General features: G+C 44.2%; 1 protein-coding gene across 1 annotated transcript in view; it reads right to left on the bottom strand.

The window, feature by feature from the left end:
* RABGAP1L (RAB GTPase activating protein 1 like) overlaps nucleotides 1–25434 on the bottom strand; it is a 332919-nt gene that overhangs the window by 87858 nt on the left and 219627 nt on the right. Inside the window, exons 17-18 of the mRNA XM_066597506.1 lie at nucleotides 20430–20573; nucleotides 13884–13925 (exon numbers count right to left, since the gene is read on the bottom strand). Coding sequence (XP_066453603.1) covers nucleotides 13884–13925; nucleotides 20430–20573 — 186 coding nt within the window. The remainder of the gene's footprint in view (nucleotides 1–13883; nucleotides 13926–20429; nucleotides 20574–25434) is intronic.

The following is a 25434-nucleotide window of genomic DNA, read 5'->3' as shown; positions in this document are numbered from 1 at the left end:
ATGTTTGAATTATTTAATAAAGCTGTGGCCAACCCACGTTTTCACCAAGAAGTTGTTTGGTATGTTTTTTGGTTATAGGTAAGCGAGCTATAATTAAGGTAAGGTGCCCCCAGTCTTAGAGAACAGACCACCCGCTGTTCTCTAGATACATGCAACGAAGTACTAAAGGGCTGATTTAGCACATTAGTAGCTAATGCAAAATGATCGCTCAAAACTGTCAGTTTCTGACAAATTTTGAGCGATCATCTGTGTGTGTAAATGCCCCTTTAGAAACAGGTGTCTGACCTCGCACGACAGCAGGGTTAAAAAAAAAAAGTCCTAAAATCGTGCATTTTTCACAATGAGCACCACAGAGCCTAATAATAATCTGATACTTCCTGATTTGTAGAGAGATCTCTGCAGCAGTCATCCAACTAAGGGTCCTTTTACACCGACAGATAAATCATTCAGATTCCTTTGATCTAGCAAACAAATGATAATTTGTTCGCTTATCGTTCAGTTTATGCATGCATAAAAACTGAATGATGATTGGCCCATGTGAACAGGCAGTCGTTTATCTATGGACCACTGCCTGTTCCCTGTGAATGGATATGGGTGGGCAAGAACGATGCCCCGCCTTCTCCGCCTTCATTCACTAGCAATCATCAGTCTTTTGTAAAAAGTACAGGAATGACTATCGTTGGGATGGTCTGTCGGGCATCTTTACTTAACGGGTCATCCTGTGCAAAAGTGCCCTTGCATCACAGGCTGGATGATACTGAAAGGCAAACACCTACCAGTATATGTAGATAACTCAGGATCCAACTTTCACAAGAGGTGTAACCTGTGACTATCTACTCCCCTCCCTGTAAAATGATTTCTGCACAGGTCACATTGCATGTCTAGAACAGTCTCCCATACAAGTCAATGGGTCTTCTCTTGTGCATTGTATGAATGGCCTATGAGGCTGCAGTACAGCACATTTGTAAATACAGCTCAGGCAAGATAGCAATCCCCATAGCCATGTACAGATATCTGAATAAATCAGAAAACAAAAGCAGATCAGAAAAATCGAAAAGCTTTCTCTAGCTGGTTTTAATTAATAAAAAATAATGATATAGTCCCTTTAAATGGGTAATAAATTAGACAGGTGCAGTCCATACTACCGATTTCCCCCGATAATAAGACCTACGCCGATAATAAGCTCTACCCCGGTTTTCAGGGAGGCTTGAAATATAAGCCCTAGCTAACCTACATGAAAAAAAACAAAAACATCAATACTCATCTGGTCCGCGGTGTCCTAGTGCATCCCGATGGTCTCCAGCGGCGCTGCAGCAAGCTGCAGTGTCCTCCACACTGACATATTAGTTTCTTTTTGGTGATGGGGCTTTGAATACCGGGATTTGGATTGAGCGCCAGCCAATCACAGCCGGCTCGATCATTCACAGCCATTCAGTGTAAGACATCACTAAATGGCTGTGATTGGCTCATAGAGCACCGTCTGTGATTGGCTGGCGCTCGATCCAATCACAGCGCTGGCTTTGCTGGAGGTTGGGTATTCAAAGTATTTACCAGAAAGAAACTGACATGTCAGCGCGGAGGACACTGTAGCTTGCCGCAGCACCGCCGGAAACCATCGTGAGGCACTGGGACACCACGGACCAGGTGAGTAAAAGCCCAACCACCTCACCCCCGAAAATAAGACAGCGGGCCTCTTTTAGGGCAAAAATATAAGACAGTGTCTTATTCTCAGGGAAACACAGGAGCAAACTAGTATATCAAAGCAATGACTTTAATAACTTGTCGACAGGGTAAAACTGTCCTAGAATGCCATGGCAGCTGCTGGTCTTATGGGGTAGGCACACATCTCCCTGCAAAATTATTGGCCAGTCGTTGAAAGACAAACGATTGCCTGTTTATACGAGACGATAATTAATCAACCAGTGACTATTTTTAGGTGAGCTGAAAAAGTGACTAGTGAATGAATTATTGCTGGTCACCAACTATGGTATGTTTTACAGTCACTTGACTGAGTGATTACTCGAAGGATAGTGGTTCCATGTAAAGACACCCTTACTTATGCTTAATGCACACAGCCTAATGCATACAGCAGAAGTATAGCATGAATACGAGTCGCGCCCACCGCGTCACTTAACGCCGCCGGCGCGTCATGTGCTGTATTGCGCATGCGCACCGGAGCGTCATGCGGAACTTTAGGCAGCAGATCCAGAGGCGAGTATGGGGTCTTTTTTTGGGGGGGGGGGACGGGGGGCGCCGTGACTGACTCCGCTGCGGTGAACCTCTTCCGCACTGAAGTCATCTTTCTCGCAGACCAGACAGTTTTGGATTTTGGAGTGGATTTGCTCTTGCACATGTAAACCTCCAATCATATAGATTTTAATTAGAGCTGCAATTACAAGAACAGGCCACTATACACATGTTGGAGCTAACTGCTTCTGCTCCATAATCCTGAGAGTCGCGACACCAACAGCGGGTGCCCGATGAGCTAATTGGCCGGAATCCTGAGAGTGGACCCCAGCTTCCCAATGAGCTAATTGGCCGAAGTCTGGCCAATCCAGAGGAAGGCAAAAACCCAATAAGGTAGAAGCCAATTTTCCCAATTTAAGGGAAAAATTCTTTTCTGACTCCAATCAGGCAATCGGAATAATCCCTGGATGAACAACTCTTCATGCCTATAACACGTAATATTGTATCACTCAAGAAAGCCGTCCAGGCCCCTCTGGTACTATTTATTGATTTTGCCACCACCGCGTCCTCAGGCAGAAGGTTCCATGGTCTGCTTTTCAAGATTTTTCTTTTTTTGCCCTGGCTTTCCAAGAGTCATAACAGTTTGTATTTTTCTGTCGATATAGCTGTATGAGGGCTTTTTTTTAATAGTACCATTTAATGTGCCATAAAATATACTGAAAACGTCTTAACATTTTTTAAGTGGGATGAAAGCACTAAAAATGCAGTTGCTTCATTTTTGGGGGCGGTTATTTTTTTAGTGTTCACTATGCAGAAAAATTTCATGAGCTTTATTCTGTGGGTCAGTACAATGATGGCGATGCCAACTCTTACTATTTCTAAAATGTAAAGAGTTTTTTTTAGTTTTAACAAAAAAATTGCTTTCCGTCGCCTTATTCTGAGACCCAGAACGTCTTTTTTTCCATTGAGTTGTGAGAGAGCTTGTTTTTACGTCTTTATGATGACTTTCTATTCAATTGATTTGGAGCTGTGATAACCCAAATAAACACAATTCTGGTATTCTTTACTTGGTTTACTTTTAATGGTGTTCGCCATGTGATATAAGTATTGCGATATTGTAATAGTTCGAACTTTTACAAACATTACGATAACAAATAGGTGAGTTTCATCATTTGGATTTTTTATTATTTATGAAGGGAGGGTTGAACTTTTATTAAATTAACAGATTAAAAAAACTTTAAGCATTTTTCTACATTTTTTAAAGTCCCATTAAGGACGTTGAGCTAGCCATCACTTTGCTATACTGTATAGTGCAGTACTGAAGTATTATAATTTTCAGTACGCCTGCCATAGGCAGGGCTTGATAGGCATCCATGTATTACAGCCCTGTTAGCATTCACCAGGCTCCAGGCTGCCATGCTCAACCATCAGCATCCTATGATTGTGTTCTGGAGGGTTGGGATCCAATGGGCTGCTGGGGGCATTCTGCACCCTATACATGGCTGATTAGACAGGTCGTCCGTTTTGACCACAACATCTAAATAGTTAACCACTGTGACTGGAACTAATAGCGATATCCGCTAGGCATGGAATGGATTACGCTCCCGAGCCTGCTCCATACACCGTTTGAGACCACATGATACATATTTACATGATGTGGTTAGAAAGAGGTTAAAGAGATTGTGATAAGTTATAAACTTAGAGTATCTGCACTTTGCTTTAATGTACAGAATAGGCGATTTAAGCATTTCTGTATTAGGTTTTATCAGCCTATTCTGTACATTTTTCTGCTAGGTGAAGATGGGGCTGTGAAATCCATCTTCAAATAGCTGCATAACAGTAGAGGGCGCTCCATCCGGCTGTGTCAGTACCTGTTCTCTGCAGACACAACTGTTTCCATATTACAGCTTATGAATAAGTGTCTGTATTGTGTATCATTTATCTTGAAACACCCCTGTGCCATCACTGCCAGTGTTTTAATGCGTTCTTCACTCATATGCTGCTGTTTCCCAACGGGACGTATTGAAAAAGAGAAGCCCTTCTATTCTGCAAACACAGCACTCACTCTCTGCTGGACCCGATGCATTGTCGGGGTGTCCGTGCATTGGGTATACACTAGCCACAGCCTGATGCACTGAGTAGCCAGGAGCATCAGGACCAGCAGAGAGCACTGTGAGGAGAGAAGCCGTCTGCAGAACAGAAGGGCTTCTCTTTCACAACACGCTGCTGGGGGATGGCAGCATGTGAGTGGGGACAGCAGTAAAACACTGATGGTGGTGGGACAGATTGGGTGCACAGGGATGTTAAAAATAAATATAAATGTAATATAGGAACAGTTTTGCCTGCAGCTGTTCAACAGAGAACGGGTGCAGACACAGCTGGATGGAGCGCCCTCTACTGGTATGCAGTGAAGTGAAGATGGATTTCTCAGCCTCTTCTTCATCTATCTGCATAGCTGAAGTGCGGTTTTGTAAGAAAAATGTACAGAATAGGCTAATAAAACCTAATGCAAAAACACTTAAAATCACCTATTCTGTAGGTTTTTTTTTTTTTTTTTAATGCTGGAACTCTTTAAAGGGGTTTTCCAAAGACCTACTATTGATTATCTCCCCTGAGGATAAGGTTAACAATAATTGATCGGCTGGGGTTTGCCGCTTGGGACTGCCACCAATCACCTGTCCTGGCGCCTGCTCTTAGCTCCGCCACACATAGGTGTATGGAGTGAAAGCAGATCGCTCTGACCCGTGTAGTGGCCGGTGCTTGTAACTGCAGGCGAAGCTCCCATTGATTTTAATGAGAGCTGCACCTGCAGTTACAAACACCGGCCACTACAAAAGGGTCGGAGCAGCAGCTTCCACTTAGCACCCTTGTGTATAGCGGCTCTGAGAGCAGGCACCCGATCAACCAAGGTCCCACGCTTCGGACCCCAGCAGATCAACTACCGAAGAATACACAATCAATAGCATTTCCCTGGAAAACCCCTTTAACTCCTTTCCACAGGATAAGTCTGATTGGTAGGGATCTGACAGCTGGCACTGCTAAAGATTATGAGAACGAAGAAGTCCCGTGTCCCCTTGTTTGAATAGATTTATGGTTGTGCATGTCCGCTGCAGATCCATTCAACTCTATGGGGGGACTACTGTAGAATACAGAGTACGCCTCAATGTTGTGTTCAATGGGGTTCCCAGCAGTAGGGCGTCCACCGATCAGATGTCCTACTGATGGGAATAAAGTTGAAAATTTGGCAAACCCCTTTAACCCTTTCCAATCTAATGTGTATCCTGGTTTTCCTAGGTGGCTTACTCTTTTTCTGCCCTTTATACAACAGCGCTATCTGCTGGCTAAAGCCAGTACTGTATGAGGTGACACGTTGGATAGGCTTCGACAGCAGAGAGGCTGGCAACATACAGTAAGATAACCCCGACGGACGTCTTCCAACATCAGAGCTGTACAGCCCTAAATCATAATGTCTTTAGACGTCAGGCAGTGGATTGGAAGGGGTTAATATTTCCAGCAGGCAAATAAAAAAAAACTAAAAAAATAAAAGGACTCGGACTAATTAGTCTACTCGTTATTACATTCATTAATAGCGCCACGGAGAGCCATTTAACACAACGGCTTGGTAGTTGTAGCGCACGCTAGGACCGTATGGATCTTGGTCCTTATTAATCTTACAAGTATGTCTTTCCAGGTTTTCTTCCTCCGAGGGAGCAATTACTAGAAGGAGAGAGCGAGTGATTCATCAGGGCTGCTCGCCTCGGAGCGCTGACGCGTACAACCTAGTTTGGAGCCATATTAAAAGATGACTGCTCCGGTTCACGGTCATATCGGCGCCCTGGAGCTTCCGTAATCAAATCATGGGACCGCTAGCAAACGGAGAGTGAAGGTGAGCCGGTAATGCGGGATTGACGGAATCGCTGAACAACAGGGAAATTGGCGGAGCCCAGCGCGGCGGCAGAAGATGAAATAACGTTCCGCGTGCGGCGCGGTCCAAATTTTATTTGCTTCATTGAGAGTTAAATGAGATTCTGCTGCTTTAGCTTCTGTCAGTTATTAAAGTGAGGTGAAGCAGGAAATCCATCTACTCCGCGGCGCTCACATTCAATAGCTCATCGCCTCCATTTTTGTTTCATGAGAGGTAATTAGAGGTTGGGTTGCCAGGCGACTGGATCAAATACAAGATGGCCGCACTATGGAATATATCTCATTTACGGTTAAAGCCCAGTAAATAATCCCTTTAATATAACGCAGCTGACCTTTCTATCCGAATAAACCAAATTCTCAATTATTCTCAGATGTATAGAGAGAATGTTCAAAAGCGGCGTGTGGGGCGGACCGCAAGTCGAAAAAGAAAAAGTTAATATATACGACTGGATATCTGGAAGTTGCCCGTGTTAAGGGGCTTTTATATGGAACGAATATCGCTCGGATTTCCGTAATCCAGCAAGAACCTGAACGATTATGGTTCGGTGTATACGCATGCGCCGACTGGACGCCGAATGAGAAGTCGTTCGCTTCTCGTTAGTCGTTCAGTTTCTGCATCTGGAAAAGCGAGCGAAGAGTTGTTCCGTAAAAACAGGCAGCGGTTCACTTATGAACGACGGCCTCCTCGCTCTTTTGAATGGGGTCATATACATGAGCAATTAGAAAAAAAAATTCGGCATGTCCTATGTTTGGGCAATAGGAGCGGAAAACCCATTGCGCGGCGAGCGAGGTGCAGATGAGTGTGATGCAAGGTTTCCCACTGAAAACTATGAGAAACACTTGCCAATCGCTACTCCCCTGATCTGGACATTTGGGCCCCTTTCACACGGGGGTATTTACACGTGCAGAGCATGGATCCCTTTCATTTTAATGGGTTTGTACACATGTGTGCATTTTTCCTGTGCAATGTCCCCATAGAAGCCAAGGGGCGGTGCGCAAATGTGCACAAAATATGCTACGAGATGCGTGAAACATTGTGTAATTGTGCAGAAAAAAGAAGACATCTGGAACTCATTAGACTAATTAGCTACTTCAATCAGTGTGTATTTGCTGTGTGCGAACGAAAATGCCTTGCAGGCGCAAAAAATATAGTAAAATACACCAATAGGTGCTCAAAAAAGCACTGTCCATTCCGAAAATGGGCATGCGCTTGTGTGAAAGGGGCCTTAGGCACCAGAGACATCGATCATGATGGGGTTAATAAAGTTTTTTGTTTTTTTAACAAAAGTAAAAAATACTAAAAAGTTTAAAAAACCCTTTTCCTATTTTTTGCGTAAACATCTTTGGCGTCGCAGCGTCAGTCAAAGTCCGATGTATTAAAATAACGTATTTATCCTTCGCAGTGAACGCTGTCAGAAAAAAAACACCCAATGCCAGAATTGCGCTTTTTTGGTCAACCAGTCTCCAGGAAAAAAAAAAGCAATCAAAAAGTTGTATGTTCCCCAAAATGGAACCAATGGAAACTACAAGTCATCCCACAAAAAAAGGATGGGTGGGAGTCTCTGCTGAGACCCCCTCCGATTAGCACGATACCCCCTCACCTGTGGCTAATTTGCTGGGATTGGCATACGCCTTAAGGCTGGATTCACACGAACGTATATCGGCTTGGTTTTCACGCCGAGCCGATATACGTCGTCCTCATCTGCAGGGGGGGGGGGGAGCCTGGAAGAGCCAGGAGCAGGAACTGAGCTCCCGTCCCCTCTCTGCCTCCTCTCCACCCCTCTGAACTATTTGCAATGGGGAGAGGCGGGGGCGGGGCTAATTCTTAGAACTTAGCCCCAACCCCGTCCCACCTCACCTCATTGCAAATAGTGCAGAGGGGCGGAGAGGAGGCAGAGAGGGGGCGGGAGCTCAGTTCCTGCTCCTGGCTCTTCCAGGCTCCCCCCCCTCCCCCCTGCAGATGAGGACGACGTATATCGGCTCGGCGTGAAAACCGAGCCGATATACGGTCGTGTGAAACCAGCCTCAATCAGTGATTTCCTCTCTACTAAGTATAGCAGTAGCATGAAAAGAGCAAAACAGAAAAGTTACTTCTTTCGAAGGGCTCCTTCACACTGCCGATCGCGATATCACCGCGGGACAATAGAGGCAAAATTACAATTTTGCTCATGAGATGCCGGAGCGTCGGCGCTGCTTTTTCTTGTAAAAATATCGCTGCAACTTGCAATTTTCTCGCGACAAAGACAATAGAATCTTCCAATGGTGAAATCACATTGCACAAAAATCAAAAGTTCCTGCGTTGCGATAAAACAAAGGCTCTGTGGAGAAACATGGGCGATAAAAAAAAAAAAGCAAAACGCAGAAAGATAGAATATGCCACAATTATATATTCACCCCACACTGTATGAGTAAAAACATCGCAAATAGGAATGAAACCATTGAAAAATTATTATTTCGTAATTATGCGTTTTCACGCACTCTCGCGATTTCATCGCAAGTGTGGAGGCGCCCTAAAGAGAAACTGCCTATTCTCCTTCAGTAAAAACTTGTATCGGTCATGAAATATTTCTTCAGCATTTTATTTTCTTAGAACTCTGCACTGTGCCATTCCTCAGTTATTCCTCCTGGAAATATATGACTAAATTGAAAACTAGGCTTTACCCATTTATTTTGCCAATAGGGTATGTTCTTGAATACTCCAACATTGTCCAATCAGTACTGACACTGTCAGTGTGAAGAGGTACATAATATCAAAATGACTGTCGCTTTTCCAGGAGGAGTAACCGAGGAAAGCCACATTGCTGAGGTTAAAAAAAAAATAAAATGTTGTTTTATGAGGAATGCAAGTATTTACTAAAATACGAAATACTGAAAGCAATGGGATGCAGGCAACCCCCGCAGGGATTTTCGGGGAAGGGCTTGAAATCTAAGTCTTTCCCTGAAAATAAGCCTTAGCTGCTGCCATTGCTTTCTCCTTCAGTAAAAACATGGGCTTTAAATATAAGCCCTTCCCTGCAAATCATTCCTAGTTGTAGTAAAAAATGTATACTTACCTCTCTGCTGCTCAGGCGCATCTAGCCGCTTGGGTCCCGTCACTGTAATGTTCTTTCAGCAGGAGGGAATTTTAAATCCCCGCCTGCTGAAAGGGCTGCGTCTCATTGGCTGAGCGCTCAGTCAATCACAGGCAGCGCTCAGCCGTTCATTGAATTGGTGATTGGTCAGCCAATCACCGGAAGCACTCGGCCATTCAATGAATGGCCAAGCACTGCTTGTAAGTGGCTGAGCACTGTGAGCAATTACAGGCAGCGCTCAGCTGTCATTCAATGAATGGCTAAGCGCTGCCTGTGATTGGCTGAGCACTCAGCCAATCAGATACAGCCCTTTCAGCAGGCGGGGATTTTAAATCCCTGCCTGCTGAAAGAACTTCATTACACTGCTGGGGAGAGAGCATAGAAGATGCGCCTAAGCCCCAACAGCGCCGGTGAGGTATTTAAAAAAAATTTTTTTACACCAGCTAGGGATGATTTTCAGGGAAGGGCTTATATTTAAAGCCCTTCCCTGAAAATAACTGCAGGGGGTTGCCAGCAGACCATTGCTCTCAATGGGGCAGCCGGCAGCAGCCGTGATCCCACTGCGAGCATTGGTGCACGGACCTGCATTCACGTGTTTGTGCATGTACATCGGCGTGCTGGTTTCGTGCGCACCTATGTACAGACTAGCACACGCTCGTGTGAATGAGGCCTTGGGGTGTACTGAAACGGGCGAGTATGATATCAATCTAAGAAACTTGGACCAATAATGCACTTTTGTGGGAAAAACGCATCGCTGCACTTGTGATTTTCATGCGCTAATTGCATGCTGTCTCAGTAGTAAAGAAAGTATCCTGCATTGCATCCACATAAAATTCACATTTATATGCCAGTGTGATGCCATTTCTTTTTTTTAGCTCCCCTAGGGAATAATGGGTGATCCTCGAGCCAAATTGCCCAAAAATGGAACCCGCTGCAGTTTTTCTGTCTAGCAGCAGTACTGCGAGAGAAAAGCCACCCATGTTAACCCTTTGCACTCCAATTTTCGTTTCAGGGTTTCCTAGGGGGTTTTCTCTTTCTGCCATTATACAATGGCGCCATCTGCTGGCTAGAGCCAGTACTGTGGTATGGGACATGCCGGAGAGGTCCCCGACAACAGAGCGGCCAGTAATATACAGTAAGAATAATCTGCCGGACGTCTTCCAACATCAGAGCTGAAAAGCCTGCAATCAGAATGTCTTCAGACGTCAGACAGTGGATTGGAAAGGGCTAATACAGTGACAATTACTTGCCATATGACCAAGAAAGAGAGGTGCCCAATGTGTAGATCCCCTTAACACGTGTGGGTGACAACTGCTATGCTCACCTCGAACTGTTGTACATCACATAACACGATGGGGGAAGATTTATTTATTTTAAATGCCAGTCTTCGTAGGATTTCCCCTAAAACACGATTCGCCTAACATATGAAGTAGCGCATCTCGCGCCTCCATGCGCTAGATCCGCCCTGGCATAGTTTCGCCAGTGTCTAGGTAAGGTATACAAGTGGCTTTAAATGGATTTTGAGTCACCATGGACTATTGGTCAGATAAGCATACATTTACCTGATGAAGACACTGCGGTGACTCGAAACGCGTTGTGATATCTTGAATATTTTATTAAAGTCTGTTAACCCCTTAACGACACAGCACAAACTAACGTCCTGTGGGTTTGAGGCTTGTATGGAGGGGGATCCCACTCCATACAATGTGGGTGCCAGATGTTTCTTATAACCCACTGTTCGTTCAGATGATTTTAATACCTCTGTCAGAACTAAGTTTGGGGGAGCCTGAATGCCCGCCCCTCCACTATGCGATTGCAAGGTGCCGTTTGGTTGTCATGTTTTTGGTGTAGTTTGATAGTCTGCCTGTCAGATCCTAGTATAATGTAATACGATGTAATACTATGGTATTACATTGTACTGCATAAGCGATCAAACGATTGAAAGTTCCAAGTTTAAATAAATGGAAAAACTTTTACTATTAGCAAAAAATAAAAGTAAGGCCGGTTTCACATCTGCGACGGGACCTCCTGGGCGGAAAGTGGACAGGCCCCATTATAGTCACAGGGTGGGTCCAGCGCGGTTTGGCTGCGGGGATTCCTATTTCCTGCTTTCCAAACGGACTAGGAAAGTAAAATCTCCAATGCAGATGTGAAAGCACCCTACAAGTTTTAAACCCTCCCCTTTACTTAAATTAAAAATAATTAAAAAAAAAACAAAAACATTTTGTCTAACCTATCAAAGTAACTCATTATTTGTTATATGTTGTGAATGTCAGAACAAAAAAAAAAAACGCCACGATTGCGCCCTTTAGTCCAAGAAAAAATGTCATAAACAATCAAAAAGTCACATGTACTCCAAAATAACACTAATAAGAAGCACAAGATGTCCTTCAAAAAACGAGCCTCCACACGACTATGTCGATGGAAAAAAGAAAACATTGTCGGTCAGGATCGCTCGCGCCAGAAAATAACTCCATTTTTTTATTTGAAGACATTTTCACTTTTTTAAAGTAGTACAGCAAAAATATATATATATAAATAAATTTGGTATAATAGTAATTGTACTGGCCCACAGAATAAAGTTATCATGTCATTTTCACTGCAGTGTGTACGCCGTAAGAGCAAGATCCCCCAAAGATGGCGGAATTCTTTTTTTTTTTCCCCCCACTTTACTCCACTTATAGTGTACATTAGATACTAACATTGAAAAATACAACTTGTCTCGCAAAAACAAGCCTGCAGACATTTACGCTGATGGATAAATTTTAAAAAATTATAATTTTTTTGAAAGTGGGGAGGAAAAAACAAAAATGAAAAAAAAAAAAAAAGCTGTGCCATGTAAGGGTTAAAAATCGAAAGGTGGACAATTCTCTGATCCTATGCCGGACGGTACTCAGAATCCAGACTGCTTTCCATATGCTGTCAGAGCTATACAGCTATAATCAGCTCTGAAAATCCTTTTCTCGATAGGACCAAAAAACTAAAGCTGGAACTGTCCCTGTGACTGCGGCAGACAACTTGCATGCGGTGGCAATACGGGGGAAGCGATGGTCTGCGACACTGAGCCAACAATTCGAGGAGCGGGCCGAGGCAGCAGAGTACTGTAGGATGACGGAGGAGAAGCGAGTCTTTTTCTTTGAGTCCACCAATATTTTATAAACCCGGCAAGCATTGGTGGAGAGGAGGAAAGCCTGCCCAGTCCTCATGTGGGACCGCAGCGATAAATATGTAAAAAGTCACCCCTATAAGACCTTTTTTTACTATGAGGATGGCGTACTCTGTATGTTCACGGATGGCTCCAGACCTGCTGCTACCACACTTTCTAATCCCTAGACAACACAGTAAACTGCCAGCCAAGAGCACTCCGGGCCTCCGCAGCTCCAAATGAGGAAATAAGCTGTTTAAGTAACTTATCTAATTGTACGGATCAGACTTACTGAAGCAGGAAGGTACAGTGCTGAGCAAGGAGAAAGTGGTGGCCAACGTCTCCATACTTTGCATTTGTAATTTATTTAAGGCCAGCAGCTATGTAGCTAAACAATAAATAAATCATCTGTATTCATTAATTCTCCCGATTGGGACGAGATGCAACATTGTAGAATGGAATGTATTCAGCACAACCTACGGAGATACGGATCCGCCAGCAGACGACCTGAAGGTGAAGGAGAAGAACCTGGAGCCACCAGAAAATTAGATGGAAACCGCAAAATGCTGCAATTCATCGTAAGGAATCATCTCTGGTTTATTCAGAGATGTCAAATCCATTCGGGGTGAGCGCTGCGGGTGTAGAAAATTCACAAGCTTTGGTCCCTATGGGTAGATTATACCAGTCGCACGCAGACCTCTTAAGTGGCGACTCGTGAGAAGTTGCCCAATACTAGGGCTTGTACAAACTTTATGGCCTAGTCCTCAGGCTCTCTTTTTCTATGATCTCTCCTCCTCTCTTCTTCTCTCTTTCCCTTTCCTGTGTTATCTGCAGCCTATAGAGTTGAATATATTTAGACTCTGGTGGGAAGACCCTACCTTAACTCCTTAAGGACATAGTCCTTTTTTTGTTCCTTTTTGTTTTTTCCTCCCACCTTTTAAAAAATGGTCACTCTTATTTATCCATCGACTGTATGAGGGCTTGTTTTTTGCAGGAGGAATTGGATTTTTTAATGGCACTATTTCATGTACCAAAAAATGCACTGAAAAGCTTTCAAAAAATTCTAAGCCGAGTAAAATGAAAAGAAAAAAAACCAAAACACTAAATTTCGCCTTCTATGGGTGCGTTTTGTTTCCATGGTGCACAAACTGCAACAAAAATGACATAAGTTTCTTCTATGGGTCACCACGATACAAAACTTATATGTTTTTTGTTTCTTGCTGTACTACATTTATTATACCTCTTCTTCATGTAAAGAAACAGTCAAGGACGCCGGTGCTTGCGCACCTCTTTCATCTCAATCGGATGGCCGGGCTCTCGGAGCGCAGGCGCACTAGCTTTCAGCCCGGTCACCAGCTACCCCTGTGCTCTGTTATTTCTTTCCGTAGAAGAAGTGGTCTGAGGAATCAATGGCCGCAATATCTGAAGAACAGAGTATTTTGGAAGTAAACCTCTTCTGGGTGAGTGCACGGTTTTGTGATTTCGGACACAATAAAATGGAATGCCCTTTAACATATCAGGACTAAATGCATATAATTTATTTTAATGTTACATACCTTCAAAAGAGCCAGGGCCACCTGGAAGATGATAGCCAGACCCTAAAAAGAGGAAGAAAGGGTTAATGAGAAGAGAAAAATCAGTATTATCCGTCGTACATGAAAAAAAAGCCATGCCAGAGGACATCATGTTCCGCATATAATCACTATACAGCATCCCCTGTCTATAGTATTCAGTACCCGACACTCAACAATCTTGTACCCTGACTAAGATAACAAGATCTGCATAAAAAGGACCCCTGCGGTCAATTTACCATTTCATCCATGATACCCTTACACTGTGCCTCTGCCCATTGGCTCAGCTTAAATCAACAAAAGAAACCTTGGCGTGCAATGATTCGGATACTGTGACTTTTCTGTACACAACTGGAGTTTATGGCTGCCATAAGCAATCTCCCTTCTAGCTCCTCAGCAATCCACTGCCTGCTATTAAGCTTTTGTAGCAACTGGGACATTTCTCTGTAGTAACTGGGCCGCTTCCTGCACTCATAAGCTGACAGATCTGAAGATACAATCTCTGTAAGCCCATCTCCTACAAGGATACTGGGACAGCAGAGGGGTGGACATTTAGATATTGCCTCCCTGCTGATTGGACGAGAGACAGAACAATGCAGCATGGGCAATGAGGGAAAAAGTACAGGACAGTGAACTACTGGCAGAATAGAAGGATTGCAAACAGCAGGGCAGTAGAAAATGTGGGGAAGACCAGCTGAAAATCATAACTAAAGAACATGAACCAGGATGCATATAGGTGCAAATGGGTAAGTAAGTAGAATCTGGTATATTTTAGAAAGCTTGTTGAAAATTCAAATTGCTGGCTTTCTCTTGCATAAGTAAATACCTGCTACATGTCTTACTTGATGCTGATTAGTACACCATCTCTCTGAAACCCTTTTTTTTACCTTTGATGAAATGGGCACATCAAAAAATTCACTTTCTGCCAAGCTGCTCTGTCCCATATTTTTTTACCCATTGGTAAGATGCTGATATATTAAGATTGCCTATTACCAACTGATTGGATGCTCCATATCTGCCCCCAGACCTGTGGCTCTACTATGCAGTTACGTACTGCACTGCGGTCATAGAATCCTTGGGACCGGCATCCACAGCTGTAGTACTGGAGCAAGGTGGAGCTCGCTGTCAGTACAGTTGACCATTACATACATGGCCAGCTTTAACAACAACTTCAATAGTACTAGCACACACTATGGCTAATAAATGGTGACAGCATATGAATTATCGCTAAGGGACTGTTCTCGTAAGGATTTTACAATCCATCAACTGTATGTGTTTTCTTGCAAAAAAATGTATTATTCAAACATACTGCTTGACATACCCATTGACTACAACTGGTGAAAAGTAGTCCAAAAGTGATCACTTTTGACCATGTTTAACCGTCCTTATGTTTGTGCATGTTTTATCCCTCTCACAAAAAATATGGAAACGTATACCCTTTTTTTGGAAATGACAGTCAATGGAAAAAGTATGAAAATGTGTGGCTGTACCCCTACTTGATGCACTTAAAACCTGGGATTCCTACAGAACACTGAAATGGGTTTACAACATTAAAGATGATTCAAGACATTCAATACAAACCAATTACATTTCATTCTAATCATAACAAAACAATGCTGTGCCTGAGAAACCAACATCAGAAACAGTAAGGCCGTTATTAAAGTGATTAGCAACTCATTTTCTACAAAAATAAAAGACTTGGCACCTAGTGGTATGTATTTCCTAAGACAACCACTAGAGGGCAGCAAAGCAGCATGTTGGGGATCAGCTCAATGAGCGCTGTCCCTGAAGGAGGAGGAGAAGGTGCGTCGCTCGTACAGTTGGTTGTCAGAGAAATTCCTCTACATGGCAGGGATATAATAAAGCGCAGTTATACCGTTAGATGCTCTCATTGTAGAGTACGACTCTGCAGAAGTAAACTGCAATGATGGTAGGAACTTAAAGGGGTTATCCCAAAATCGACTTTAACCACCCATCTACAGGATTGGTAATAAAAGTCTGACCGGTGGGTCTCACCAATAAGAACACCAGCGATCCCGAAAACAAGGGTCCTGTGTTGTGCCCTTCTCGTCACTGCGGGCAGTGAGAAGATTGGCGAAGCGCTTGCGCATGCATAGCAGAGATCCATTCATTTAAATGGGGCTGATGTAAAGTTTGAGTACCAGAGCTCGGCTATCTCCAGTAGTGCCAATGAAAATGAAAAGAGTGGCACCATGCCACTTCTATCCCGTCAGCAGTGAGACCGCCACGGATCAGCAAGTTATCCCCTATTCCGTGGAGAGACGATAAATTTAAATTCCAGTACTACCCCTTTAACTCAGGATTCTCCAACACGGTCTTGGAAAATGGGTTTTTTAATGGAATGTTCAAATGTTGGATAAATGTTGTGGAATTGTCACACAGAAAACCCATAGCATTTAGGCAGGGTTCACACGGGGCGGATTTGCCATGGAAATTCGGTCCGGAACTTCGCTGCGGCAGATCCGCCTGCGGACGCTAATCCCAGGATTAGCCAGCCATGTGGACGAGATTTCTCAGTAATCTCGTCCACACGGGACGGCGAATCCGTCGCAGCAAAGCCAGCAGAAGCTGACGTTGCGGTGCGGATTCCCCGGCCGCAGCAAGTCCATTCTTTTTTTTTTTCCTGTTGCGGTCGCGCTCTCCTCTATGGGAGTGCAAGCAGCAACGGAAAAGCGTGCGGCCAAGCTGCTCCAGAAACCATGGCTAAGTGCCGAGGATTTGGAAGCTGCGCTTTCCCGGTGGAAATGTCGCATTTTTTGGCTGCGGCAAAACCGCAAGATTTCCGGCGGGAATACACCGTGTGGAAAGCCAACCTAAGGCCTCATGTCCACGGCTAAAATAACATTTAAAATCCGGAGCGGATCACCCGCAGCTAATTAAATTCCACCTGCGGATGTCATTTTCCCCTGAGGCGTGGATTGTGTGTGCGGGAAAAAACCCGCAGCATGCTCCATTTTCGTGTGGGTCTCCCGCAGGCTTCTATTGAAGCCGTCTGGATCCGCGGCACACCCACAGCTGAATTTCTGCTCTCCGGCGCGGGAGAGCGGGAGAGCAGGAGTTAAAAAAAAAAAAATAGAGTGCACGGCGCATGCGCACGGCACGCTGCCAGCGTGCGGAGCACATCCGCGGGGCGAAGAAAGAAGATCCGGCCGCGATGGAGGGGAGATCCGCAGCATCCGAACAGGCAAGTAATTCTTCTTTTTAGGCCTCATGTCCGTGGGAAAGGAGGGACACGCTGCGGGATTCTGCATGAAGAATCCGCGGCGGGCCTGATTTTCCCCGTGGACATGAGGCCTTACAGTACAGACGTATGCATAAAATGTAACAAATCCCATCCAACTGGTGCAGAAAAAGTGCGGTGTTAACATATGTGTAGATTTTAAATTTACAGCAAGTAAATTATTTGCGGCAGACTTGAGTGCAATGCTAAAAGTAAAATCTGTGCTATAATCTGCGCCATTAGGTGCGAAGAATCCGCAACGAATATACCCCGCGTGACCCCAACAAGCATCCTATGGCTGTGTTCACACTTGGCGTTTTTTGCTGCATTTTTGAACTGCAGCAAAACAAAAAAAACCCACAAAAAACGCAGGATTTAAACAATATATGCATGAAAAAAAAAATGCAGTTTTTGAAAGATGTATATATCTTTTTCATGTGGCTCAAATCGCAGCAAAAACCGCTAAATGTGAACGCAACCTCTGAGCCAAGGCCACTAATAATGTAGCTAACCTACACAGGGTGTACATTCTCTGGAGCAGCTCCTCTTCTAAATGATCACACACAACACTATACTAGTAAATGGAAATCAACCTAAAAAGAACCTCCTTGACTTAAAAGCTACGCAGACCTCTGCATTCAGCTTATTTTTGTCCTAAGGAAACTAAAAGGAAAAATAAAGCAAATTTACAAATAATCACGGTTAAAAATATTCTATTATTTTGTGTCTCCAGCTCCTATGTAGACCTATGTGTCTCCAAGATAAGGAAGGGTATCGTTTCTCCTTAACCCCTTCAGTGGCAGGTTCATTATTACCATGTCAGCGCGGCAAGCCCTGGAGATTTTCCTGATGTAATTCGAAGTGGCAAACATGTACAGTGGCACAATAACTGTGTGTCCTGGCCAGCCTTTCAGCACTAGAGCTGTCCACGGAAATCTTCCGGGGTTTAACTGCATGGTCAGTGCAGAGATTTTCCGGGCGTGCCACTAAAGGGGTTAAGGAGAGCACCGATAAGGTGTAAGGAGTCTTATAAGGCCATACATGCTCCTCTGGGAAATATGGCAAATGCAAAGATGGGACAATAACTCAGCAGCACCACCTACTGGAAGGCAGCATTCCTGCAAGTCAATGTCAGACTTTTTAAACAAGTCTTATACCAATGACTAGGAGTTGCAAGCCAAAGCCAGAAACCATACACAGGTCATTGTTGGCAGGGTGTATTTGCCCCACATCAGTGTGCAGTAGGTTTCTGGCTTGGCTAGTGAGCAGCCTGTAGGCATGTGTTAGGAAGGGTGTCGTTTCTCCTTAAAGAGAGCACCTAGGTGAGTCAGGAGCCTTATAGGGCAACAGACTACAAACATCTTACAGTACCATCCTGTAGTCCTATTCTTTTTCCATCACTTAGGGTAACATACACACGGACTGAAAAGAAGTTGGGCCCGATATCCTCAACTCGGATCGAACAGCACACAGACATCCATCCATGTGCTGTCTGATGTGCGGGAGACCATACACGGACATATGCTCTTGTCCGAAAATCAGACAAGAATAGGACATAATGCATTTTTTTTTACTTGGACTATTTATCCGTGTGCATATATCAATTCAAACGTATGGGTGCCATTTCTGTCCAAATTTCGACCCGAAAATGGGACAGGAAACAGGCCCGAGTGCATTTACCCCCAGGTAGAGCGGGCTAGACTGCATAGAGTCTGTTCTGTATAAGAACTGTACACAAAAGAATAGGAATTTTTAGTCAAGAGTATCTGCAAAGTTGTTTCATGACTTTTAGATGACTTGGAGCAAGAACACTGACTTATTTCTGGGACTTTCCTCGGCTGCCTCCAGGGTTATTGGAATTACCTCCCACCTAAATAAGGCTAATAAAAAGTTGGGGTCTCTTGTGTGCAGAAGTCAGGAATCTGAAAAGGTAACAGATTAAGGAATATTTTCATTTCTTATTCCTAGATGAATGGATTCTGCGCCTCTGACAGAACTGTAGGCACAAATCACATACACACACCAAAGCAAAACCACAGGACAATCTGCAAAACACGAAAACACCAACATGTCCTTAGAAAAGAATTTGGTGCGGAGAATAGCGAAACAGCAGAGAATGCATTCAGATGCAGATATTCTGCTCCACGTTAAATGATCGTTCGGGGGCGTAACTGTCCTTAAAAGACCTGAAACTGTTGCAAGTCCAATAAACATGCTGTAAAAGCTTTTGAATTACACTGACAGCACAACACACCGCAGTGAGTTTATAGAAGGGCGCCCTACGCTACCAGTGCATGCTGAGTGTTGGAGATCTGCAACAGCTGGAAGCACACTGACAGGGGACAGAGCTGTAAGTAGAAGCTCTTGGGCCGAGATGCAAAATCTGTAACAGGGACCCTACCTGCTATTTATAATAATGGGATCATCTTATATGATGGGGGGCCCGGTAGCAACTCCAACCACTGCAACCGCTATAGCTATGCCACTGATTGGGGATCACTAATCCTAAACTTGAAGATTAGACACCCATCTACTAGTGCATGGGAATTTTTTTTCTTTTAGACCTGCAGCAATCAATTTTGGGATCCATCTACAGGTATCAGTGGACCCAGGGAGTACCAAAAAACAATCCCCACTAATCTGATGACCTGAAAAGAAAGGTTCATTGATACATGCAAGTGCACCGAACTCTTCCCCCAACCCCATCAGCATGGTGCAACATAAATCTGGATTCATCTGACCAAGCGATATTTTTCCACTGCTCTGTGATATAATTTTGCGCACTGGAGTCTCGACTTTTCGTTTCTCTTAAACATCATGTTAGCAGAACCGGTCATCTGCTGTTATAGCTCAATCGTGCTAAAGAACGATAATCTATGTGTTTGGACACATCAGGTGAAGCATCAGTGTTGTATTCATCTGCAATTTACTTGAGTGTGCAAAACACGTTTGGCGGAACGATTCTTGACGCCCTCCCCTGACCCCTTTTATGTTGGAGTTGTTTACGTCCACAGGATCCCCTTTTCGCTGGATGTTTGTCTTTGAGCACAACATTCTCTGTATACTCTGCACAAGAAAACCCCACAAGGTTTATAATGTATGAAATCCTGGGCCCGGCTAGTCTAGCACCGATTACCAGGCCTCGTTTGAAGTCACTCAGATTGGTTCATTTAAGTCTTCAGCTATAAAATCACTGTGGACACATTGTATGCGCAAAAGAAACAAAATCTGGATGGTTACATAGTAGCTTCTGAGTCCATGCAGTTACAACCACACCAAGATGACCATACCTCACAAAGCAGAAGGTCCATGATGTGGAAGACCATGCAGAGGGGAAACTTGGCTGTGAACAAGCTCAGGAACCATTGAGAGGCGTACATGTGGGCTTCCAAATTCAGCGACACAAAATGGGCGTAAAGGTCAGGCAGCTGATCCTAGCAATAGAAAAACAGAAATATATTACTCTCACACCATAAGGACTCACAGGGGCGTATTGCGTATTTTGGTCACGTAAATGTGCAGCATATTAAAGCGACCTAGCACATTCCTCGCGTATTGGAAAAATACCGTATTGATTTCATTCGCGCCATTGTAGAAAGGCCGATTCATCTTTTTTGAGAGGCCTCGCCAGATGTTTGCAGGATGAATGGAAGGAAATACCAGCTGAAGTGTATCAGACATTAGTAGAAAGTATGCCACGGAGAGTATCCAATATAATTAGGGCCACAGAGCCCCACTAAATATTAACATACATATAAACACTACTTTTCATTCTTGCTCAGGTGGTCAATTACTCTTGGTAGGATAGAGTGCCTAAAGGAGCCCATTCATATTACAGTGAAGTGAACTCTCTCACATGTATGGGGGTGGGGTATATGATAGGGGGGGGGGGGGGGAGAAGAATCAAGCATGTGGATTTCAAAATTTGATTCTTTTCTTATTGTAGGAGCTAGCCCTACGCTATCCTCCTCTCCCCAGTGAATACATATGGACACTGGGCCAACATGAGCATGTATGTACAGGGGAAAGTCCATAATGCCATCTCCCTGTTCATCCGACAGCTATAGAGGTTGTATGGGCACCTTTAGAATGATCCCATTGACTTCCGGCAGACTTGCCCAGGAATTAGTCTGGACTAGTAAGTCGATAAAGAATCAATGCCTGATTTTCCTATTTCTAATGATATTGCAACTTGTGTGCAGAGCAAACAGCACCTTTCTGGTGGTTATTATCAAGAATAACAGCTAGGACGGACACCTATTACAATTCACGTGATCCTGTAATCAAACTAAGATGGCTTGTAATAAGATCGCCCAAAACCTTTAAGGCCCATTTACACGCAAAGATGATCGCTCAAAATTTGTTCAAAAGATAAGGAGATTGACAGTTTTAGCGATCGTTTTGCATAAGCTGCTAATGGGCACTAATGCCCATTAGCAGTTTATTATCTTCATTTTCATGTAAATGAGCCTCCATGCGCTGTATGCGGAGAACAGCAGGTGGTCTGTTCTTTGCATACAGTACCTTTGTTCTGCCACAGGGCTGGAAGCTGAATATAATGTAATCAGTGCTCCTGTGGAGTCACTGCTATCAGCTCTCCGTTTGAACGATGGATTTTATGCTCACCTAAAAATCATCGTTTGAACGAAGAGTGAACAACGGTACATTTACACATAACGATTATTAAGCGATTTTGAGCGATAATCGTTGCATGTAAATGGGCCTTTATGTAGTTTACGCTCAGATTATCATAATACAATAGAAGCTCTTTCCCAGACTACAAAAGCTTAATGGAATAACACTCAAACACTCTTTTTTTATGAGAGCTCTTGTGAAGTACCTTGCTTCTCAGCCTATTACTGCACCTTTCGCATACTGTGCTCAGCATCTACACTCGGGAAGTGCTGCAGAGAACCCCCTGAGCAATCTCCTGGAAGATAACCCGCCACAAGAACCAGCACAAAACCAGGGATGGGAGCTCCCAGGATGGTGCCAGCAGCCATGGCATGCCCTCAGAAGGCTGAGTGGAGCAGAGACACCGCAGCCAAGTTGGCAAATGTTGCCAGATCTACCTCCTCAAAAGCATCAGAGAGACCAGTGAAGTGATGAGGATCCCCTGGCCCTGTATAAGGAGCCTTGACAGAGACGGGATATCAGAAGGTGGTAGTAGTACTTGCGACCCCAGGGCCTGGCACCAGGTAGGTCTGCATAGACATTCTACCTTAGCTTTGGCACCAGCCACACTACAACCTCCAGCAGACCCAACTGCAGACCCCACACTAAAAGATATATTTATGGCAGTTAACAAATGTAATTCAGGATAAACTGTGCTGCACCTAGAGATCAGTTCCCTATAAGAAGATATGGGTGTCCTTCGCCATGATATGCAAAACGTTTCGAAGAGAACTACTGCGGTGGAAAGCCATGTGAGTTATCTGGAAGACCAGCTGCCGCCATGATAATGTGATGTACGCAGACATGACCAGGCTATGATAAAGCTGTTTAATAAACTTGACCCTCTAGAAAACCACTCAAGCCGTAACAATGTGCGCATCGTTGGGCTCCCTGAAAAATTAGACGTCTCTAACCCATCAGATTACTTTGTATTGTGGCTTTCCAATATAATCAGCAGAGACTCTCTGACATCACCGTATGCTGTGAGGGTGCTCACCGAGTGCCCGTGTGCCCACCTCCACCCGGGGGCCCACTACGCTCTGTACTTATCAAACGCCTGCAATTCAAGGACAGAGATATAATCTTGCGCAAAGCGCGAGAAAGTAAAAAGGAATTACCATGGGTACTGCACGGCTTTTCCATTTCCCGTATTTCTCGGCTGAGATGCAAAAAAAGGGTGGCCTTTGAAGGGGTGAAGCACAAATTGCGGAATCTTCAACTTTCCTATGCCATGTTATATCCGTCCAAGCTACGTGTGGCGGTGAATAGAAGCACGCATTTATTTGAAAATCCCCATGAGGCAACAACTTGGCCGTAGCAAAATGAGACATCGTGTGGACCGGCTTCACTGGTTACCCCCGTTCTCTGTTCTACTAGGGTTCCTGTGGCCTGTTCCTATATGATGGCTCCTTTCTTGTCCAGTTATATACTCGTGTTCGCCGCATTGCCGGAGCCAACTGCTTCTCTGGCAAATCGGCCTGCATCACGGAGACACCTGAATATAGAGGTTTGACTATCTACATACACCTGCAACTTACTGTCACTGTGTCCGGCTGTATGGAGAACTGGTGCCCCAACTGCTGAGTGTGTCTTTGGTTTAGTTTGGGGGTTTTTATTTTTCACTTCCCCCCCGCCCTCTATTTCAGTATGTGAACATTAACTTATTGATTATATCTTCTTGCTCTATGCTCATATGCAACTCTATTGCTTAGAAGGTGTTTACATCCCCAGCCGGACAATGTACAATGGCGGAAAAAATTGTGAAATATTTGAGGTATGGGGGACAAGAAATATGCTATTTTCCAGCTAGCCGAATTGGAGAGATACTGGAAGTCATTTCCTTGATAAGTGCTGTATATCAAGTGTTTCTATAAAACAAAGGTCAGTAAGAGTAACACAAGTAATCTTGTAGATATGATATGTTGTAATGGCTACCAAAAATACATGATGTTATAGCGAGCTTTCGAACTCAGGGTTCTTCTTCATTATCCATTATGCCTGACTATTTAAGTATCTTTTTATTTCTCTACCCATCCTCTTGTAGTATCCTTCTATGTGCAAATTAATCAGATCCATGTCTGTGCCTTGTAATAAGTCTGTGTGTATATATATGAATGCCTCTTCGGATCTATTTCATTATGCCTGAGGAAGGACCCTGAGAGGTTCGAAAGCTCGCTATGACATCATGTATTTTTGGTAGCCTGCACTCTTTCATTTATAAGCAAAGTACCTGCCTATGTCTTATGTGAATTTACAATTTCATGTTCTCATGTATGTATAATAGGTCAAATGGATACTGTGGGTGAAGACTGTATGCGTTTGGCAAGCTATTTCTCAAGTACTGACTCATTGGACTTGCTGGTGTGTACTACTTTGGGATCTACCAGCTTATAAAGGTTACACCGGGCATGGGAGTGACGCTTCAACAGGGAAAACAATCACTGACAACATAGATATCATCATAAGGCCACATGCAGATGGGCGGATTGGAATTGCCTCTGGATTGCACAGCAAATACCGCCCATAGCATGCTATGGAAAAGTGATTCTTCATGCACACGAGCGGAAACCACTTGCGTTTTCCGCTCGCGGATGAAAAATCGCAGCACGGTCCATTTTTGTGCGGATTCCGCGTGAAGTCAATGGAAGCCATCCAATCCACAGCCCTTCCGCAATTGACATTGCAGGAAATCCGCGGATTCTGCGTCATCGCATAGGGGAAAAGCAAGAGTTTAAAAAAAAATATCTGTATTGTGCATGTCAGACGGCGAGACGTGCGGACCGTCCGCAGTACAGATGGAAGAAAAGAAAAGCAGGTACGCACGGATGCCGCTGCCGCCAGGGCAGGTCTCCGCTGCGGAATCCCATCTGCCTGTATGTGCGAGGCCTAATTCTGTAATGGACGCTTAATGAAGATACCGGTTATTAGGTTTCCTGTTATTTGGTGCAAAAGATGGGAGAGAGAGAGAAATGGAGGGAAGGAGGAAGTTGGTTTTTGTAAACGGTTTTATTTGTAAAAATTGTTCAATAGAAAGCATTTAAATTTTAAAAAAAAGTTACTGTCAGAGCGGGTCAGGGATCCGCAAAAATCGGACAAGAATAGGACAAGACTATCATCAGATCAAGTTAAAAAAAAGCCCATGTTAACCCTTTCCAATCCAATTTGTATCCTGGTTTTCCTAGGGGACTTACTCTTTTTCTGCTGTTATACAACGGCGCTATCTGCTGGCTAAAGCCAGTACTGCATGAGGTGACACGTTGGTTAGGCTCTGACAGCAGAGAGGCTGGCAATATACAGTAAGAGAACCCCGATGGATGTCTTCCAGCATCGGAGCTGTACAGCCTTAAATCATAATGTCTTCAGAGGTCAGACAGTGGATTGGAAAGGGTTAATACACCCATTGAAATAAATGGGCGCTATTTCAGTCCCAATTTCGGCCCGAAAAGTGGACGGGAAAAACATCCGTGTGCAAGTAGCCTTAGCCAACAAGGAGAGGCCTGGCCTTCAACTGAACGGAACTATATGGTCCGCTACAACCTCTGTGGGTGACATCAGCTGGTCTCCAGGGTTTTCAGAATCATTAAAGAAAAAAACACATTAAAAACTGGACTACCCCGCTCC

The sequence above is a fragment of the Eleutherodactylus coqui genome, chromosome 3 (genome assembly GCF_035609145.1).
Source record: "Eleutherodactylus coqui strain aEleCoq1 chromosome 3, aEleCoq1.hap1, whole genome shotgun sequence".
In the NCBI taxonomy this organism is placed as follows: domain Eukaryota; kingdom Metazoa; phylum Chordata; class Amphibia; order Anura; family Eleutherodactylidae; genus Eleutherodactylus; species Eleutherodactylus coqui.
This window is presented reverse-complemented; position numbering and strand designations above follow the sequence as displayed.